Below are 19711 nucleotides of genomic sequence, written 5' to 3'. Positions count from 1 at the left end.
TAGAACCAAAGAAAGCAAGCAACAAACGAACCAAAAAACAAAACATGAGGATTTCTTAGATCACATTCAATCTCTCTGCAGAAAAGCCAGCTGAAGAACGGTAAATAAGAAGGAACCACCAAACTCTGAATGAGAAATAATCACAGAAAAAGAATAAGGAAATAAGGGTCTGATAAAACACACTGATCTCACTATAACTTGCCATTTCAGTAGCCCACTTGCACCAAAAACTGGGACGGCACAGGGTGGAAGGTAGACATATTCCTTAGGGAAGAACAACTCCCACTTCTTCTAGCAAGTTTCCTTAAAACTCCAAAATAACAAACAGGTCGCAGTGCATCTACACGGTACAGAAGGATCAGGAAGGCAAAATGTCATTACTGAGCGTCAATCGCATTGCCAACTCCACAACGCGGAATTAGCAGTTCTGTTTCTAAGATTTAAGTATCCACCTTCACCGGGACTATCCCACACTATTTCACACAACGCAGGGTTTGCAGAAAAACCTGAGCAGTTGAACAAAGAGGTGCTGTAGCTACGTTACTGCGCTGAGAGGAAAATTAATAAAAGCAGAACGTAGAAGCAGATCTTTACAAGTCATCTACGGTTTTAGGCAGCATAAGTTGAACAACAACCGCCCATTTGAGCCGACATCTGTGACAGCTCATGAGGCAGGAAGTGCCGGTTGGCAACGCTTGCTGCCTAAAACGGGGCGGAGTTACTACCCGCGCCTGTGGAAACAGCGACCGGCACTAACTGCACCAGAACAGACACAAACCCCAAGAGCCCACTGCCACCTGCATACCCTTAGGAAAACCTCAGAAAGAGGGAGTGAAGGTGCTTACAGACCTGTGGTGCGTCGAGGTCGGCGGGCGGATCTCCCGCGACGGCGCTGCTGCTCGGGCTCGGCTTCTCGCAGGGCTCCCCGGCCACAAGCTCCTCCGCGGGCACGATGGGCAGCGGCGGCGGCGGCCAAGCGGCCTCGGGGTTGGCGCGGGGCGGCGCCGCCACGCACAGGTTGTAGGAGTAGGGCAAGGTGCCCTCGCAGAAGTCGGCCGGGAAGGCGGCGCCGGCCAGCGACAAGCGCTGCGCGCCCAGGCAGCGCAGCACGCCGGGCGGCCCGGCCCGCCGCAGCCGCGCCAGCACGGCCAGCGCCACGCTCAGCACCAACAGCGCCGACAGCAGCGCCAGCGCCAGCACCAGATAGAACTGCAGCTCGCCCGCCGCCTCGGCGCCCGCCGCCCGCTCGCTCAGCTCCGGCAGCGCCTCCTGCAAGCTCTCGGCCAGCACCACGTGCAGCGTGGCCGTGGCCGACAGCGCCGGCTCGCCGTGGTCCTTCACCACGGCCACCACGCGCTGCTTGGCCGCGTCCCTCTCCGACACGGCCCGCGCCGTGCGCACCTCGCCGCTCTGCAGCCCCACGCGGAACAGCGCCGGCTCCGACGCCTGCACCAGCTCGTACGACAGCCACGCGTTGCGCCCCGCGTCCGCGTCCACCGCCACCACCTTGCCCACCAGGTACCCGGACGACGCCGAACGCGGCACCACCTCGAAAGCCGAACCCACCGAGCCCGGGGCCGCCGGCGGGGGCGGGTAGAGCACCCGCGGCGCGTTGTCGTTCTGGTCGAGCACGAAGACGCGCACCGTGGCCGTCGAGCTGCGCGCCGGCGACCCGCCGTCCTGCGCCCGCACGGCCACCAAGAACTCGCGGCACTGCTCGTAGTCCAACGAGCGCTGCGCGTACACCGCGCCGCTCCGCGCCTCCACCGACACCAGCGGCGCCGCGCCCGCCGCGCCCGCGCTGCCGCCCGACAGCCAGTAGCTCACGCGCCCGTTCGCGCCCGCGTCCAAGTCCCGAGCCACAACGCGCAACACCAGCGCGCCCACCGCGTTGTTCTCCCGCACGTACGCGCTGTACGACGCCTCCTCGAACACCGGCGCGTTGTCGTTCACGTCCGACACCTCCAGCAACAGCTCCGCGCTGCTCCACAGCGCCGGGCTGCCCCGGTCCCGGGCCACCACCGTCACGCGGTGCTCGGACGCCTGCTCGCGGTCCAGCGCGCTCGCCGTCACCACCTTGTAAGAGCCGCCCGACGACGCCACGATCGACAGCGGCGCCTCTCCCGACAGCTCGCACGACACCTCACCGTTCTCGCCGGAGTCCCGGTCCCGAATTTTCAGCAGGGCTACCACGGTGCCGACTGGCGCGTCCTCGGGTACGGGGCTCGACAGTGACAGAATGGTGATCTCGGGGACATTGTCGTTCTCGTCCGTGATTTCTATCTGCACTTGACAATGACCGGTGAGCCCGCCTCCATCCGTCCCCTCCAGTTCAAAGCTGTACTTGCTCATCTCCTCGAAGTCTAGGGGACCTGCAGTCCTGACCTCGCCGCTCTCGCTGTCGACAGTGAATAACGCTCTGACGACTTCGGAGACGTCGCCGAAGGAGTAAGAGACCCGCCCATTGGACCCTGCGTCCGCATCCGTGGCTCTCACCTGCAGCACCAGCGACCCCGCCGGCAGATTCTCGGACACTCGCGCCTCGTAGATGCTTTGGCTGAACACGGGCGGGTTGTCATTTAAGTCCGTCACGTTGACGCGAACTTGAACAGTCCCGGACCTCGCGGGGTCCCCACCATCCACTGCCGTCAGCACCAGCTCAAAGGAACTCTGCTTCTCCCGGTCCAATCCTCTCTCCAGCACTAACTGCGGCTGCTTGCTTCCGTCCGGGTTCTCCTTCACGGCCAGAGAGAAGGACGGGTTGCTCGTGAGCTCGTAAGTCAGCAGCGAGTTGCTGCCCACGTCTGAATCGCGGGCCATCTCCAGAGGAAAATGAGTGCCAGGAAGTGTCCATTCACCGATCTCGAGTTCCAAAACAGCCTTTCTGAAGACCGGGGAGTTGTCGTTCACATCCTCAATGGCCACCTCGACATGGAAGACGTTGAGCGGGTTGTGCACCAGCGCCTCGAAGCTGACCGAGCAGGACAACGACTCGCCGCACAGCTCCTCCCGGTCCAGCCTCTCGCTCACGTACAGGTTCCCGTTCGTCTCGCTCACCGTGAAGTATTGCTTGTCCGCGCTGAGCCGCAGCTTGCGCGCCGGCAGCTCGTCGGCGCTGAGCCCCAGGTCCCGGGCCAGCGGCCCCACCAGCGAGCCTCTGGGCAGCTCCTCGGCCATGGAGTAGCGGAGCCGCTCCGCCGCCGCCCGCCAGCACAGCCACAGCAGCACAGCGCCCAGCACCGCCGCTCGCCCGCCGCCCGGCCCGCCGCTCGGCCTCCGCCCGCCCGACATCGCCCACAGCGCTCGCTCGCCGAGCTCGCCAGGCTCCTGCCGCCGCCCCGCCTCCCTCGCAGCCGCTCGGCGCAGCCACAGCAGCGCCCGACAAAGCAAACCCGGACCGCCGCCGCCTCCCACTCGCACGCCTCTGCTGCCCGCGCCGCCTCTCGCCTCTGCTGCCCGTGCCGCTGCCGCTCTGGCCCGCACTGCCCGCCCGAGCCAGCAGCCTGCGGGGACAGCACGCACAGGCGGCGGCGGCGGCGGCTCCAGCAACGCTCGCCGGCGGCCCAACAGCGGCACCCGGAGGCGCCGACACAACACTGCAGCCGCCTCACGCCCGCGCTCGGCGGGGAACAACTTTGGCCCGGGATGGGGCTGCTACGGCCCTGGGGTCTCTCCTCCATTCCAATCAGCAATCAAAGCAGGACCTGCTTAATGTGCTTCCTAAGGCCTTTGGAACTGAGATGCGCCCTCAGGTGCTTTTAGGTCATTATCACAGTGAATAGTCAGAAGCAAATATTCATAAATATTCATAGCAGAGTGATAAAGGAAGGAACTCAGCTGCTCTTAAGAAAACCAGGCCCAACTATAGGACCAATAAATGATAATATAGGGAAGACTTCAAGAGCATTTTTGAACTGTGTTAGATCTTTTGAAATCTTCTGCATTTATTACCTGGGATGAATTAACCCAAGAAATGGATCAGCCTAAAGCAATGGAAGCCATCTCTATCTTAAGGTAGCACAATAACAGTTACTCTTTTGTCTGTGATTCTTGTAACGTCCTTCCTTTCATCTCCATACTTATGGGGCTGAGAATGGGAAACTGCAAAGCCACACTGAGTCCTTCATAGATTTAAACATTGGTTTTGGTTGGAAGGATTCTTTCAAGGTCATTGAATGCACACCTCTGCCAGGAGGGCAGGAACACTTTCCACTACACTAAAACACTCAAAATCTCATCCAACCTTCCCTTTAACTGAAAGCATATTCCTAAGTTTTCTGAGCCATAAAATCTGTTGTCCTCTGTCCTGTCACTACAGGCCTTGGTAAAAAGGCTCTCTCCGTCTTTCTTTTAAGCTTACTCCATAAATTGAAAAGGCAAAAGCATTTTACACGGAGGCTTCTTTTGTCTATGCTTTAGGACCTCAACTCCTTCAGCCCTTATTACAGCAGAGGTGTTCCAGCCCTCAGACCATTTTTATGGTTGTCTGGGGACTCTAAGAGGTCTATGTCTTTTTGGAATATCACCTCAACGTCTGTATGGATTGCTCTAGCTGGTGTCTGACAGAAAGAGCTTAGAGTGGTGAACCAGCCCATCACACTGTTTGCCTTATTACCTCTTATACTGTGCAGGATACAACATTCTTTCTGAGCAGCACATGTCTTTTGCCAAATCATGTCCCATTGTATCACCCACCAGTAACCCCATGTACTTCTCTGCAAAGCTCTTCCCAATTCCCTACTCCCTACTGAACCTGCAGATTGCCCTGACCCAGGTGCAAACCTTTCCCTTGGCCTTGTTGAACTTCAGGATGTTTTCACGGGCCCACTCCTCCAATCTATCAAGGTCTCTCTAGTTGGCATCTCTGCCCTCTCATGAATCAACTCAGCTTGGTGTCAGCTGCACATTTGCTGAGGGTGTGCTCAATCCCATTGTCTGTGAAGATACTAAACAGTACTGCTCCCAGGAAGGACTCTGCAAGGACAAGTTGCAGGTTTGCACTTGGACATTCAGCTCTTGTCTAGAACTCCTTCAAGGTGACTATCCAGCCAGTTCCTGATCCATGTAACAGTCTCCAGATGAGTGTCCAGCATGTTCTGGGCAACTGTGTGAGGGACACTCTGCACATACTCTCCCACTGGCCCCTGGTCTGTTTAGAGAAGCCTTGGCTTCACTGGGTGACCACTCTGCCCTTGGAGGATTGTAGCAGAGATGCTTTAGCACTGTTACACTACAGACAAGTGTGCCTGGGTGAGCACATCTGCCTGTGAAAGCTTCCCCTTCACAGCTGTAAACATCACAGGTGTGTAAGTGATCTCAACTGCATTGGGACAGCTGGAAGAGAAGTGACCTTCCACATAAGAGCAGACAGCCTGAGGTTGAGCTCATGAAAGGCAAGAGTTGGGAACACACAGAAAGGAACAGATCAGGTGTAATAACATTTCGTAGGCCTCACTGTTCAGAAGCAGCTCAGATTACATGGTACCCCAGCAGGTACATGCAGGTGTTACCTGTGACATTTGATAAGCAAGGGATGACCATGTCCTTCTACAGCCTCACACACAGAGCTCTCCTGTCTTCTCTTTGCTGCTACACAACTTTTGCTGCTACACAACTTGCTACACAAGCTTTGCTTGTGACCCTCTCATTGCTGGCAAAATTTACCATGAGATGATAATGCACTACAAGAACACCAAGAAGGGAGGCACATCTGCCTGCTCACCACCATTCTGAGAAGAAATGGAAGGATTCTAAAGCCCACAAAGTTATAAACCACCAAAAAAAAGAGGAGTGGTCATCCAACAGAGAATAACTCATTAAAGGAATGACTAAGAGTGAATCTTCTGCCTTCTTTTACCACACACACTGTTCCACACACTTACAGCTTCTGCTAAGGTCTTGGTTACATCTATTCAACCTAAGAGAATTAAAGGACACCTTCACATCTCCAACCTTTCACAGCTGCTGTAGCATGAATAAAAGGCACTAACACACCATGCATTGCTGAATGAAGCAGTGCTGATAAATACAAGGAAACCTGCAGACATGTCAAACTAAGAAACAAAACCAAAAAATGTAAATCAGATGTTGCCGTGGTATTTTGGTGCTGAAAAAAATCTCCAGAGCAGTTAATTAGGGGTGAGATAAGAAAGGGTTTATTCTGCCAAGGCTAAGATGTTACACAACGCGCGCAGGCCGTGCCTGAGAGGTTACATTTTATAATACCATTCATCCAATCCCTGATGTGTCCACCCTGTGGTCTTTACTCTGGTCCGCCCTGGGTCCACCCCCTGAAAATGGGTCTGGGGTGTATTTCAGGACCCCTTATTCATCCCATCTTTGTCTTCATCAGAGCACAAAGGGTACATAGTTACCTAATTCTTGACCGTATTCTTTGGTTTAGGCCCTGATATGCTGTTCTGCCAACAATCTAGGCCTTGCCTTGACAAGAGACTAAACATTTCTATTGGATTTGGGGCTATGAGTGATATAGGGAGCATAGAATGGGGTAAGAGGGTTAAGGAATGTGTAAACAAGGATGCTAGAGAAAGGGACAAGGGACAAAAAGGGGGGGGAACTTGCTGCTTTTAAAATCTACTTCCACTACTTATAAAACTTACAAGTCTTACAAATATTAGAAAAATAAAAAAATATTAGGGGCTTAGGCATCACAGAGAAGCAAGGCAAGGAAGTATTAGAAGACAAGGGGTGATCAGAGAACCTCACTGGGAAATCTTCTGGGTCTTCACTGGAATTCATCTCTGAAAGCACTTGAAAGTCACTGAGATCTCAAGGTGCAAGTGCAGCCCTAAAGTCTTACACTGGACTACCTAGTTATGGGATTCATTTTAAGAAAGAGTCATCAGTTCTCAGCAATTCTACTGTGTGGCCTGCTCACCTCCCACAAATATCAACCACTTCATCATGAGCAACTTTCTCAAGGTTAACCTTCAGAGAAATTACAACAGATTCACTTTTTGCTTTTTCTTCATATTTCTCATACACAAAATTCTTCCCGAGGTGGCTGAAGGAAGCATTTGCTGTCAAACCACAGCCACAGTTTCAAAGGCAGAAGCACTGACCAGAAATGGCTAAAAAGACCACAACCTTACAGGAAACTAAGGACTCTCACTGCCTTTCAGGACAGGGATACCAGGAAACACAGCACAGACCTTGGTAGCAGGCATGAAATCAAACCATTGCCCAGTCAAACCCACACTGACCCAACCATTTTCCTCATTCAAATTCAGCCTCTCTGTCTCGTGGCTCTGCATTCACAGCCTTGGGTTGCACTATGGACAATACCCAACTTCTGACTACATGGCAGCCCCAGGGAAAAGAGCATTTCATTCAGTCCCATTTTAGGGAAACAGATATTCATCAAAGTGTTTGTCTTAGGTGATGTCCACCTTCAGGCTATGGAGAAGAACTTCTCTCCCACCCTGACAATCACAAGATGTCTCTTGGTGTTTCACATTGAATGACAGAATCAAGAGTTGGTAGAGATCTTCAAGATCATCTGGTCCAACCCTCAGCCCAGCACTACCACAATCACCCCTAAACCATATCCCCAAGTGCCTCATCCAGGGGCCTCTCCAACACTTCCAGAGAGGGTGATTCCATCACCTTCCTGGTCAAGTTATTCCAATGTCTGATCATTCTTTCAGAGAAACAAACAAATCAGATATCTGACCTGGATCTCCCGTGGTACAGCTTAAGACCATTTTCTGTTCTTCTTTCCCTTAAGACATGGTAGAAGAGAACAACCTCCACCTCATTACAACCCCTTTTCAAGTAGTTTGGTTGGAAAGGTTCTTTCAAGGTCATTCAATCCCCAGCTCTACCATGCAGAGGAACACTTTCCACTGGACTAAAACACTCAAAACCTCGTCCAACCTCATCAAAACCTCACCCAACCAGAGAAATGAGGTGCCCCCTGAGCTTCCTCTTCTCCACACTAAATAACTCCTGTTATCTCAGGAGAACTGAGATATCTGAGCTGCTCCTCAGAAGCTTCAACAGCTTTGGTTTGTTCACAGCATTGCCAGGCACAAGGAGGACCAGCTTTACTCCTTGGCACAAAGCAAACAAACAAACAAATAAAACACAGCAAGAGTGAGAAACCATCAGAAGTGTTTGAACCACAGATTCACATTTCAGATTGTGCCAGCTCTGGTAGGAACACAAAGGAAACTGGTTGGGAGGAAGTACACAGGAGGCTCACACAGGAGCTCACAGCATAGACCCCAGACACACTCATATCTACAGCAGTGGAAAAAAAAACAAGTTTGGAACCACAGCTGTGGCCTCATCCAACAACTGGATCAAAATGGACCTTTACACCTCTCTTTTAGCCACTTCACACTGTGCCACAGTGAACTCCTGCACCAGCCTTTTCTCTGGACAGACAGAACTCTTTTCCCCATCCAAAAACCACACCACAGGAAAGTTAAATCTGCAGACACACACCTGTACAAGAAAAGTTGCATGCACAACTCCTTAGATCCCAAGCATCACAACAAAGATTATTCTGCTCATTCCAATAATTTGAATAACTTCAAAATGTTATACAGATCAAAAGCAATCAGCAGCTCAGTTAAAAACCCAGTCATCACAGTAGCAGCTCAAAGGGATCATCACACATGGGCTCTTTGAAAGCTCTACCACTCATAATGTAAGATGTGCTGAACCCAAAACTTGGCCATTTGAGTCCAAACCATGCAATATCAAAAAATAAGATTCCTTCTGACTTGCTTTCAAAAGGCCAAGTTTCAACCCTGGGAATCAACAAAACACAGGCCATGTCTCCACCAGCACCTTCTCACCCACAACACACACAACACTCTCCTCAAACTATTCACAGCTCTCATGGTTATCAGAGATCGTCAAGATTGACAGAAAGACCCTCCCAAAAAAAGAAAAGTTGCTCAGACAACGTCTCCTTACTGTGGATAATATTTGACTTCTCACCCTTGGCATGTCAGAAGCAAGAGCATTTCTTACAGTGACAGCTGAAAGAAACATGTCTCTGAAAGTCTCTCTCTTTCCAACTGTAAACAGGAAAGGCACCGACAGAACAGGCAGGCAAATAGAACAGATCTCATCTTCCACACACTGTCAGAGAGAAAGAACCATCTTCAGGTCATCAAAGAGCAAAGCAAGAAATAAACACCTGCAGAAAGGAAGAGATCATGACACACTATTCCCAGTTATGTGACTAAGACTAGGCAATAATTCCAGTGTTTAGTAAGCAGTGAACACACAGCTTGCTTTCCCCAGAGCTCCCACATTACTTTTGTCATAACTGTATAATTAAGCTGTGCAGTTACACAATTAGGACAACATGCAAACACAAACAAAGAACCTCCCATGTCTAGAATAACATGTCTTCCAGCCAAACAGTTTAGAAAGGAAAATCTCACATTGCAAGGTACTACAGGTGTGCCATGAACCAAAAAACACAAAAAGCCTTCCCTTGTGTCCTTCAACAGACTCTCCTGCACAACTCCCAGGCCTGGAATCTCCAACCCAGCACATTACCCAGGATGCTCTTTGACCCATCTAATTTACGAGCACATGGCACATAAGGCCCAGTTTATCAGATCATTTCTCTTAAATTCACCGATTCACTTAAATTCACAGAGATATCTCTACATTTCTGCATAAAGATACATTTCTTCTTTGAAGAAACCTCAAAGTTCTAAAAGGAAAAGAGGAGCAGTGCTCCAGTGAATGTATGCAGACATTCACAGTGGGTCAGTGAAGGTCTGCATAGGGGCAATCACCCTCTCCTTACATCTCCCTCTGCACCTGGAGTCTCTCCCCTCACACTCACACAAGGCTCTTGCCATGACATGTATTTTATAGCCAAGGCACATCCAGCTGCATTGCACAAGGCTCAACCTCAAAAGACAAGAAATCAGCAAAACACCCCTGTCATTTCCTCCTGCATTTCCTTCTCCGCATGCAGCCACCCACAAGTGCTTTAGAGCAGTCACAACTTTCAACCCTATCCTTCATCTTCATAACAGGCAGACAGACATCATCAAGGCACCAGTTGATGTCCGGCCCATTTCCCTACAGGAAACACACAGAGCAAAGGAATGCAAAGACATTTCCTATTGACCTCCATTATGTATTATTGAGACACATGAAGGCTACAAGAGTAAAAATTCTGACCAGCAGAGTTACATATGGTAAAGTCAATATTGCAGTCTAGAGAACCTCACCCAAATCAAGTGCATGTGCCGTTGGGAAGACACCTGAACCTGCAAATAACACAAACTACAATTTGCTAATAAGGCAACGCACCTGTACAGAAGATCGAGCACTGAAAGGAACACGGGTGTTACATGTCAGGACACGGAAAGCACTTGGTGCATGATGAAAAAACGAAGCCTCACTCAAAGTTCCAGCCACCATCAGTCTCACTACACCTGCCTCCCCAGCAACCTGGAAGACTGAACAAGGACCCACGTCCGCTGCCACCAACCCACAGAGTGTCAATGCAGGAACCTCTGCCAGCTTTGTCAGCAAACTTCCGTACACAGAAAACAGAATACGGCGGGGTAAGAGCAGCAGAGCAGAAGGAGAAGCTGCGCAGAAACACTTTGGTCACAGGAACTCACCGGGAGAGGGGCGGGGTCCACGTGCTGGGACCCGGCAGGTTCCTCGTCTCCGAGCAGCGGCGCGGGCTCGTCGGGCGGCGGCCGGGCCGGCAGGGTGTCGCAGCAGCTATCGGCCGAGAAGCGGAGGTGGCTCTTGCGCGAGTCGGCCGTGAGAGACACGTCGTGCGAGTAGGAGTGCAGGAAGGCGCGCACGCCGTCGATGCCCACGAAGTGCGTGGCCGGCACGCCGCGCAAGGCGCCGCTGCCCGCCGCCAGCAGCTGCTGCTGCGAGCGCCGCCAGCGCCGCAGGCGCAGCGCCAGCAGCAGCAGCAGGAAGGCGACGAAGAGGCACGACACGGCGGCCACGGCCAGCACCAGCCAGCGCGTCAGGCTGCCGCCCGCCTCGCCCGCCCCCGCCTCCGCCTCCGCCCGCGCCGCGCTGCCCAGCTCGGCCAGCAGCTCGGCCACGCTCTCGGCCAGCACCACGCTCAGCGTGGCCGTGGCCGACAGCGCCGGCCGCCCGTGGTCCTTCACCAGCACCACCAGGCTCTGCCGCGCCGCGTCGCGGGCCAGTGGCGAGCGCGCCGTGCGCACCTCGCCGCTGTGCAGCCCCACGCGGAACAGCCCCGGCTCCGTCGCCTTGGCCAGCTCGTACGACAGCCACGCGTTCTGACCCGCGTCCGCGTCCACCGCCACCACCTTGGCCACCAGCGCGCCGGCCTCGCTCGACCGCGCCGCCAGCTCCACGCCCGACCACACCGAGCCCGACAAAGCCGCCCCCGCCGCCGGCGGGTACAGCACCTGCGGCGCGTTGTCGTTCTCGTCCACGATCACCAGCCGCACCGACACGTTGCTGCTCAGCGCCGGCGAGCCGCCGTCCTCCGCCCAAACCCACAGCCCCACCTCGCGCACCTCCTCGTAATCGAACGAGCGCAGCGCGTACAGCGCGCCCGTCTCCGCCTGCACCGACACGTACGACGACAGCGGCCAGCCCCGCACACCACCCTCCCCCAGACGGTACCGCACGCGCGCGTTCTCCCCCCAGTCCGAGTCCGTCGCCCGCACCCGCAGCACCAGCGCGCCCGCCACGTTGTTCTCCGACAGCCGAGCGCTGTAGCGCTCCTGCGAGAACACCGGCGCGTTGTCGTTCACGTCCAGCACCCGCAGACACAGCACCCTGCTGCTCTGCAGCGACGGACCACCGCCGTCGGCCGCCCGCACCGTCACGTTGTACTCCGACTCCTGCTCCCGGTCCAGCTCTCTCGCTGTCACCACGCGGTAGTAATCCTTATAGGATTTCTCCAGCCGGAATGGGACGCCCCTGTCGAGGGAGCAACGCACCTCGCCATTCGTCTCCGAGTCCCGGTCGTGCACGTGCACTAAGGCCACCACCGTCCCGGTCGGGGCATCCTCCGAGATCTCGCTCACAGCCGACGACACTGTCAGTTCGGGCGCGTTGTCGTTGATGTCTGTCACAGTGATCATGACTTTAGATGTGTCAGAAAGCCCACCTTCATCCCGTGCCTGCACCTGCAATTGATGTGAGGAAATTTCCTCGAAATCCAAATCTCTTTTAAGCGTTATTTCTCCTGTCTCAGAGTCCAGGTGAAAAAGTTCTGACTCTCGGTCTGTAATTTTGTGGAAACTGTATTTCACGTGCCCGTTCAGACCCTCGTCTGCGTCGGTGGCCGTGACAGTGACGAGGACGGAGCCCACGGGCACGTCCTCCGGCACACGCACCGTGTACTCCGCCTGGCTGAACACGGGCGCGTTGTCGTTCGCGTCCAGCACCGTCACGCGGATCCGCGCCGTGCCCGTCCGGGACGGCTCGCCGCCGTCGCTCGCCCTCAGCACCAGCTCGTGGAACGCCGCCTCCTCCCGGTCCAGCGCCTTCGCCAGCACCAGCTCGGGACGCTGATCCCCGCCGGGGCCCGTCTGCACGGCCAGCGAGAAGTGCTCGTCGCCGCTCAGCTCGTAGCTCTGCAGGGAATTCTGTCCCCAAGTCTCGGTCATGAGCACTCGCCAGGGTGAAAACGCGGACTCCGGGGCGGTCCATCTCTCTTATTCTCCTGTTCCATCCAAATATCCTTGAAAGCGGGCGCATTGTCGTTAATTCCCGTGATTTCCACTTCATCCGTAAACCTGCATCTGGCCCTCCACTATGATCTCACAGCTCACACACATTTCTCCTCACCAGCCGCCGGCACACTGCTCCTGTCGATCCTCTCGGCGTCACGAAAATGTCCCGTCTTCCCTGCAGAGCAAAATACGCGTCCTACTTGTCGAATATGCGGACGCCGCCCCTCGAGCTCCGGCCATTTGAAGCCCCAGGTCCTTGGCCACGTCGCCCACGAACGAGCCCTTGGGCATCTCCTCGGGCAGCGAGTAGCGCAGCTGCCCCCACGCCGCCTCCCAGGCCGCCAGCAGGACGCCCCACAGCAGCACTCGCTGCCGCCGGCCCCAGCGCCTCCCCGCCGCGCACATCTCCGCCGCCGCACCGCCGGCACCGCAACACCGCCGGCAGATCCCCACCGGCAGATCCCCGCCGCCGTCACCCAATCTGGTTCCCGCTCCTACTCCGGGTCGCCTCTTCCGGCTCCTCTGTCTCTGTTTAGCACGGTTCCGCACTGCGGGGAAGATCGCAGACCGCCTGGCCGCCGACCCAGGAATCCAGCGATCCAGCGACCGAGCCGGGCCGCAGCGGGCGGGGCTGCAGCGCTCCGACCTTCCTCTCGCTCCTCTCGGTCAACAGCGGCGCCCGCAGCCTCCTCCCGGCACTGCACGCACCGAGCGCCGCCCGAACTGCCTTGTCCACGGGCAGCTCGCCGGGAGAGCACCAAATTCACATTACATGTAGCCGGGCTTTCCTGCCTTTTCGTTTCTCCAGCCTATCTCTTCTTTAATCACTACCGATGCGAAGGCAGAATACTCCCGTGTGCTTAGTATTTCAAGCACACAGGGAAAATGTCTTGCTGATGGTTATCTATATGGAAAGTAAAATAATTTCTTTCTATTATTTAACGTATAGAATATTGTTAGTTCTCCCACACTTTGTTTGGGGTTTTCTTCTGCTGTCGTGCTTGAATGTCTGGTTCAAGGATAATAAAGGATAAAACAAGCACTGGGTAGGAAATGAGCTAACGATACACACAGCCCCGCATTCCTGAAAATAAGAGATATCAGGCTCATTAACCCTACCGGGTAGAACTTGGCTTTAAATACTTCAGTTCACACGAAACACGCTCTAAATTATCTACACCATGATCACTGACTGAGATTTGACATTTAAAGTCGGGCAACGGCGGCGTCAGTCACTCCACTGGTGCTGCCAAGCGTTATCAGCCCTGCCTTGTCCAGGGGCAGCTTGCAGTGACGGCACAGTCGCCACGGAAACATGGGGTCCCGTGCAGCGAGGACCTTCTGCCTCGGCTTTTCTTTAGCCGATCACTGGCACGGGGAGAGCAAAAGAATAGAGGCTCTGAGATACAACATGGGATGATCACACGCACCTACCACCGGAGAAGCAGAGCATTCTCTGTCATGAACTGAAACGGCGGGATCTTTGCTTTAAATTTTTCAGTTATTAATCAATACGGCCTAGTTAAACTAACTACCCTCCCAGCAGTGACCGAGAACAGACATTTAAAGGCAGATGAAAGTAGGGTCGCTGCACCGAAAGTGACAGCCCTAAGCACCCCAACCCCTTATCTCCCGAGTAACTGGGCTGCTGGGGAACCTGCCACGCGCTCTGCTCTCTCTCCCTAGAAGACCTTCCTGTTAGCAACGTCCTGGATGAGGCTTCCCTACTGCTCAAAATCCATTCTCTCTCACACTGACCTGTTTTAGGTCACCTGGACACTCCTCACTGAGTGTACAACAACTGACCACGAGGCGGGAAACACCTGCAGTGAACCTGGCCAGAATCATCTCCTTGTCTCCCCGCACACTACATGGAAAATGCTTGTGAGTAACGAAAGAAGGAAAAAGGTACATCTGCCTTGGCTCCTGTCCCTGTTCTCCGACCCGGCTTTTGTTTGCTACAAATTTTTCTAGTGCATCTGTGTTCCTGATAGTCATCTATTCTCAACAGTGTTTTTGAACTGGATGAGAGCAAAGCAGGGCTACATCATTAAGCCGTTGAAACACCTACAGAGGCAGGAATACTGAGAAAAGTTTCCAGACTTTACTGGGTATTTTCCATCCATGAGAAGACAAATAATTCTCTGGTTCCTATAGTTTATACACATTTACACTGAAACAATTATTTTGATAGGCTGAACGACCAGGAAAAGGCTTTCCTTATCTCAGAAACCACAGGGTAAAAGATTGATGCTTGGTAGTACAGTATTCATCTGACCTTTGAGTCTTCATTTTGACACGACACCTTTTAAGCATAATATAAATACAAGACAAGTACAGCTTCCCCCAGATACAACAACTATTGCAAGAAGTGCCTGAGGTCCACAGAAAAAAAACGCGGATATTTTGTTTGGTTTTCCCCCTGTTGTTTTGGGTTATTTTGTTATTCTGTGTCTTTCTGAGGTCCCTTTCTACACATTCCCCTGTATATGAAAGACACATAAGGAAAGGTAGGGAAAAAGAATAGTTGGAGCTCTTACCCAGAATGTAATGCATAACACGTCCCGATTGGGAAGAAACACACCCCAAAATATGGTGGACAGTCTCTCCCCTCAGAAAAAAACCAGCTTGTAACTTCATCGTTCATGGTGAAAGGATCAGTGTTCACCTCTACACTTATACAAAGAACTCGGGAAAATAATGCCTGAATAAAATTTATCTCTCCCACTAATGCTGCCATTTTTGCAGCAGCCTTCGCCAAAAGGATGGAAGGGCACACGGCAAAGAAAGGAACATTGACGAGGGAGAAACAAGCTGTAACTTCTCATTTCACATATATCGGTTTGAGAAAATAAGTGATGAGGAAAGAAAAATCGCCAGCGTCAAATGACTATCACTTTTCTTCAACATGCTCCGTCACTAGTTTACCGTGTACAGCTCTACTAGCTCAAATGAGAATTGAAGTCAAAACTTCTAAGCACAACATGAAACTGTTACTACCGGAAAAAAAAAAAAACCAAACCAACAAGAAAAAGCAATGCTAACTGTCCGCATTTAGACGAAGGAGTGAGACAGTTAATTCATTCACCCATGGATACCTGGAGTAGCATTCGTGACAAACATCATACAGGAAAACCTAGGGAACGGAGGACGACATTTCGGAATAGACCAAGGAGAACTATGGGAGCACACGGGCTTACATACCTGCTGTGCGTCGGGGTCGGCGGGAGGCTGTTCCACGACGGCGCTGCTGCTCGGGCTTGGCTTCTCGCAGGGCTCCCCGGCCACAAGCTCCTCCGTGGGCACGATGGGCAGCGGCGGCGGCGGCCAAGCGGCCTCGGCGGCCAAGCGGGGCGGCGCCGCCACGCACAGGTTGTAGGAGTAGGGCAAGGTGCCCTCGCAGAAGTCGGCCGGGAAGGCGGCGCCGGCCAGCGACAAGCGCTGCGCGCCCAGGCAGCGCAGCACGCCGGGCGGCCCGGCCCGCCGCAGCCGCGCCAGCACGGCCAGCGCCACGCTCAGCACCAACAGCGCCGACAGCAGCGCCAGCGCCAGCACCAGATAGAACTGCAGCTCGCCCGCCGCCTCGGCGCCCGCCGCCCGCTCGCTCAGCTCCGGCAGCGCCTCCTGCAAGCTCTCGGCCAGCACCACGTGCAGCGTGGCCGTGGCCGACAGCGCCGGCTCGCCGTGGTCCTTCACCACGGCCACCACGCGCTGCTTGGCCGCGTCCCTCTCCGACACGGCCCGCGCCGTGCGCACCTCGCCGCTCTGCAGCCCCACGCGGAACAGCGCCGGCTCCGACGCCTGCACCAGCTCGTACGACAGCCACGCGTTGCGCCCCGCGTCCGCGTCCACCGCCACCACCTTGCCCACCAGGTACCCGGACGACGCCGAACGCGGCACCACCTCGAAAGCCGAACCCACCGAGCCCGGGGCCGACGCCGCTCCCGGGGCCGCCGGCGGGGGCGGGTAGAGCACCCGCGGCGCGTTGTCGTTCTGGTCGAGCACGAAGACGCGCACCGTGGCCGTCGAGCTGCGCGCCGGCGACCCGCCGTCCTGCGCCCGCACGGCCACCAAGAACTCGCGGCACTGCTCGTAGTCCAACGAGCGCTGCGCGTACACCGCGCCGCTCCGCGCCTCCACCGACACCAGCGGCGCCGCGCCCGCCGCGCCCGCGCTGCCGCCCGACAGCCAGTAGCTCACGCGCCCGTTCGCGCCCGCGTCCAAGTCCCGAGCCACAACGCGCAACACCAGCGCGCCCACCGCGTTGTTCTCCCGCACGTACGCGCTGTACGACGCCTCCTCGAACACCGGCGCGTTGTCGTTCACGTCCGACACCTCCAGCAACAGCTCCCTGCGGCTCCACAGCGCCGGGCTGCCCCGGTCCCGGGCCACCACCGTCACGCGGTGCTCGGACGCCTGCTCGCGGTCCAGCGCGCTCGCCGTCACCACCTTGAATGAACCGCCCGACGACGCCACGATCGACAGCGGCGCCTCTCCCGACAGCTCGCACGACACCTCACCGTTCTCGCCGGAGTCCGGGTCGTTCACGTTCAGCAGAGCCACCACAGTGCCGACTGGTGCGTCCTCAGGTACGGGGCTCGACAGTGACAGAATGGTGATTTCGGGGGCGTTGTCGTTCTCGTCTGTGACGTCAATCTGCACTTGGCAGTGTCCCGTGAGCCCACCCCCGTCCCTCGCTTCCAGACTGAAGCTGTATTTATTCTTCTCCTCGAAATCGAGGGGCCCCTCGGTCCTGATCTCACCACTCTCTTTGTCGATAGAGAACAACTCGCGGATCCCGGTCGGGACGTTGACAAAGGAGTAGGAGACCCGCCCATTGGACCCCGCGTCCGCATCCGTGGCCCGCACCTGCAGCACCAGAGATCCCGCTGGCAGATTCTCGGCCACTCGCGCCTCGTACACTCTTTTGCTGAACACAGGCGGGTTGTCGTTTAAGTCCGTCACGTTGACACGAACCTGGACAGTCCCGGACCTCGCTGGGTCCCCCCCATCCACTGCCGTCAGCACCAGCTCAAAGGAGCTCTGCTTCTCTCTGTCCAACGCTCTCTCCAGCACTAATTCAGGCTGCTTCTTTCCACCCGGAATTTCCTCCACGGCCAGACTGAAGGACGGGTTGCTGCTAAGTTGATAAGTAATCAGGGAATTACTTCCCACGTCCGCATCTTGGGCAATCTCCAGAGGAAAACGAGCACCTGGAACCGTCCATTCACCGATCTCGAGGTCCAGGGCATCCTTGCTGAAGGCCGGGGAATGGTCATTCACGTCCTCAATGGCCACCTCGACACGGAAGACGTTGAGCGGGTTGTGCACCAGCGCCTCGAAGCTGACAGAGCAGGACAACGACTCGCCGCACAGCTCCTCCCGGTCCAGCCTCTCGCTCACGTACAGGTTCCCGTTCCCCTCGCTCACCGTGAAGTATTTCAGCTGCTTTTTGCCGGCAGACGCCACCCGCAGCTTGCGCGCCGGCAGCTCGTCGGCGCTGAGCCCCAGGTCCCGGGCCAGCGGCCCCACCAGCGAGCCTCTGGGCAGCTCCTCGGCCATGGAGTAGCGGAGCCGCTCCGCCGCCGCCCGCCAGCACAGCCACAGCAGCACAGCGCCCAGCACCGCCGCTCGCCCGCCGCCCGGCCCGCCGCTCGGCCTCCGCCCGCCCGACATCGCCCACAGCGCTCGCTCGCCGAGCTCGCCAGGCTCCTGCCGCCGCCCCGCCTCCCTCGCAGCCGCTCGGCGCAGCCACAGCAGCGCCCGACAAAGCAAACCCGGACCGCCGCCGCCTCCCACTCGCACGCCTCTGCTGCCCGCGCCGCCTCTCGCCTCTGCTGCCCGTGCCGCTGCCGCTCTGGCCCCCACTGCCCGCCCGAGCCAGCAGCCTGCGGGGACAGCACGCACAGGCGGCGGCGGCGGCGGCTCCAGCAACGCTCGCCGGCGGCCCAACAGCGGCACCCGGAGGCGCCGACACAACACTGCAGCCGCCTCACGCCCGCGCTCGGCGGGGAACAACTTTGGCCCGGGATGGGGCTGCAGCGGCCCTGGGGTCTCTCTTCTGGTATTATCAGCAAGCGCCAAAGTACTCGCTTAATGCTAAGTAGGAACCCTAATGATTACAGCAGCTACTGCAGTCTAATACCGATTTTTTTTCTGTTGGTTTCTTTTGTAGCTGTAATAGACATATCAACTACTATTGCACCTTACCAAAGACTTTGGCATCTTGTGGTGTGCATTGGCACGAAACTTAAGAAGGAAATATTTCTTGCAGGGCAATTATGTGTTTCCAGATTGTTTCCCTCATGCACAGCCAGAGAACTGAAGCCAAAAGTAGATTGCTCACATGCTTTAGAAATCATGTGTTTCACTGGTACCTGAGATACCATTTCTCTAGCTTCTCTGAGTAGAGGGTGTAAGGCAAAAGCAGATTTATACAATGCTAAGACTTGAAGAGAAATGTGAAGCCTAAAGCAGTGGAACTGCACCCATGACACTGTACATACCTGGCACAGAAAAAGAAAGTACAAAGCAGTGTAAGCTCTTTGCCCTCTGTCCATACTTACATTGACTCTTCTTTCATCCATAAAACCTCCTGTGCTTTTGATGGAAACTCAAAAATCAGGCTTGTTTTAAGAACAGATTTCCCATTTCCATTGTTTTGATTTTGTGAACCTCCAGGCAAAAGTCCCATCACCTGGCCAGTCCATTGTAGGACCACAAAATCAGCCAAAAGATTTTCAGTGAATTCTGATTGTTCATACACAGATCCCAAACCTCCATCTGACCTCATCTGGGCAGATACTACAGTCCTGTGTTTTTCAGTTGCTTTACCAGAACTCTGCCTTAGAAACTCATCCCCATAGCACCTGAAAACTCATGGAGGCCTCAAGATGTAAGCTAAGCAAGCTGCAGTGATTTCAAAGGGCTAGTAGGTCTCTCCTGACTGGATTGAATGACTTTACTAAGCGTCAGAATAACAGAAATCCCTGGCACTTGCTAAATCAAATACCCTCCACTGCCAC

At 55.1% G+C, this 19711-nt stretch overlaps 1 protein-coding gene and 1 pseudogene across 3 annotated transcripts; both read right to left on the bottom strand.

Annotated features, from left to right (window-relative positions):
- Nucleotides 1-738: 738 nt before the first annotated feature.
- On the bottom strand, nt 739-19446 carry LOC113985335 (protocadherin gamma-B5-like). 3 transcript variants are annotated; one of them, XM_039390459.1, is made up of 2 exons: nt 16023-19446; nt 739-981 (listed from the first exon to the last, which is right to left on the bottom strand). In XM_039390459.1, the coding sequence occupies exons 1-2, from the start codon at nt 18360-18362 to the stop codon at nt 808-810; spliced, it is 2514 nt and encodes an 837-aa protein (XP_039246393.1). In that variant the 5' UTR covers nt 18363-19446; the 3' UTR covers nt 739-807. The 3 variants fall into 3 exon arrangements, with proteins under 3 accessions (XP_039246393.1, XP_027571823.2, XP_039246394.1); XM_027716022.2 differs by having other exon boundaries at nt 739-3006; nt 18066-19439; XM_039390460.1 differs by lacking the exon at nt 739-981 and adding an exon at nt 13528-13590 and having other exon boundaries at nt 15891-19446.
- On the bottom strand, nt 9693-13439 carry LOC113985337 (annotated as a pseudogene).
- Nucleotides 19447-19711: the final 265 nt, after the last annotated feature.

This window comes from Pipra filicauda, unplaced genomic scaffold (genome assembly GCF_003945595.2).
Source record: "Pipra filicauda isolate LSUMZ 115617 unplaced genomic scaffold, ASM394559v2 scaffold823_size72751_pilon, whole genome shotgun sequence".
Lineage (NCBI taxonomy): Eukaryota > Metazoa > Chordata > Aves > Passeriformes > Pipridae > Pipra > Pipra filicauda.
Note: the sequence above shows the minus strand (reverse complement) of the source record. Positions and strands in the feature narration are given on the sequence as shown.

Bases quoted from the DNA above. Each gene is read 5' to 3' on its own strand.
- LOC113985335 (XM_039390459.1), bottom strand. From the start codon at position 18,362: ATGTCGGGCGGGCGGAGGCCGAGCGGCGGGCCGGGCGGCGGGCGAGCG. The intron at 982-16,022 runs GCCGCTTGGCCG...GCCAACCCCGAG, and splicing joins CGCCCCGCTTGGCCGCCGAG to GCCGCTTGGCCGCCGCCGCC.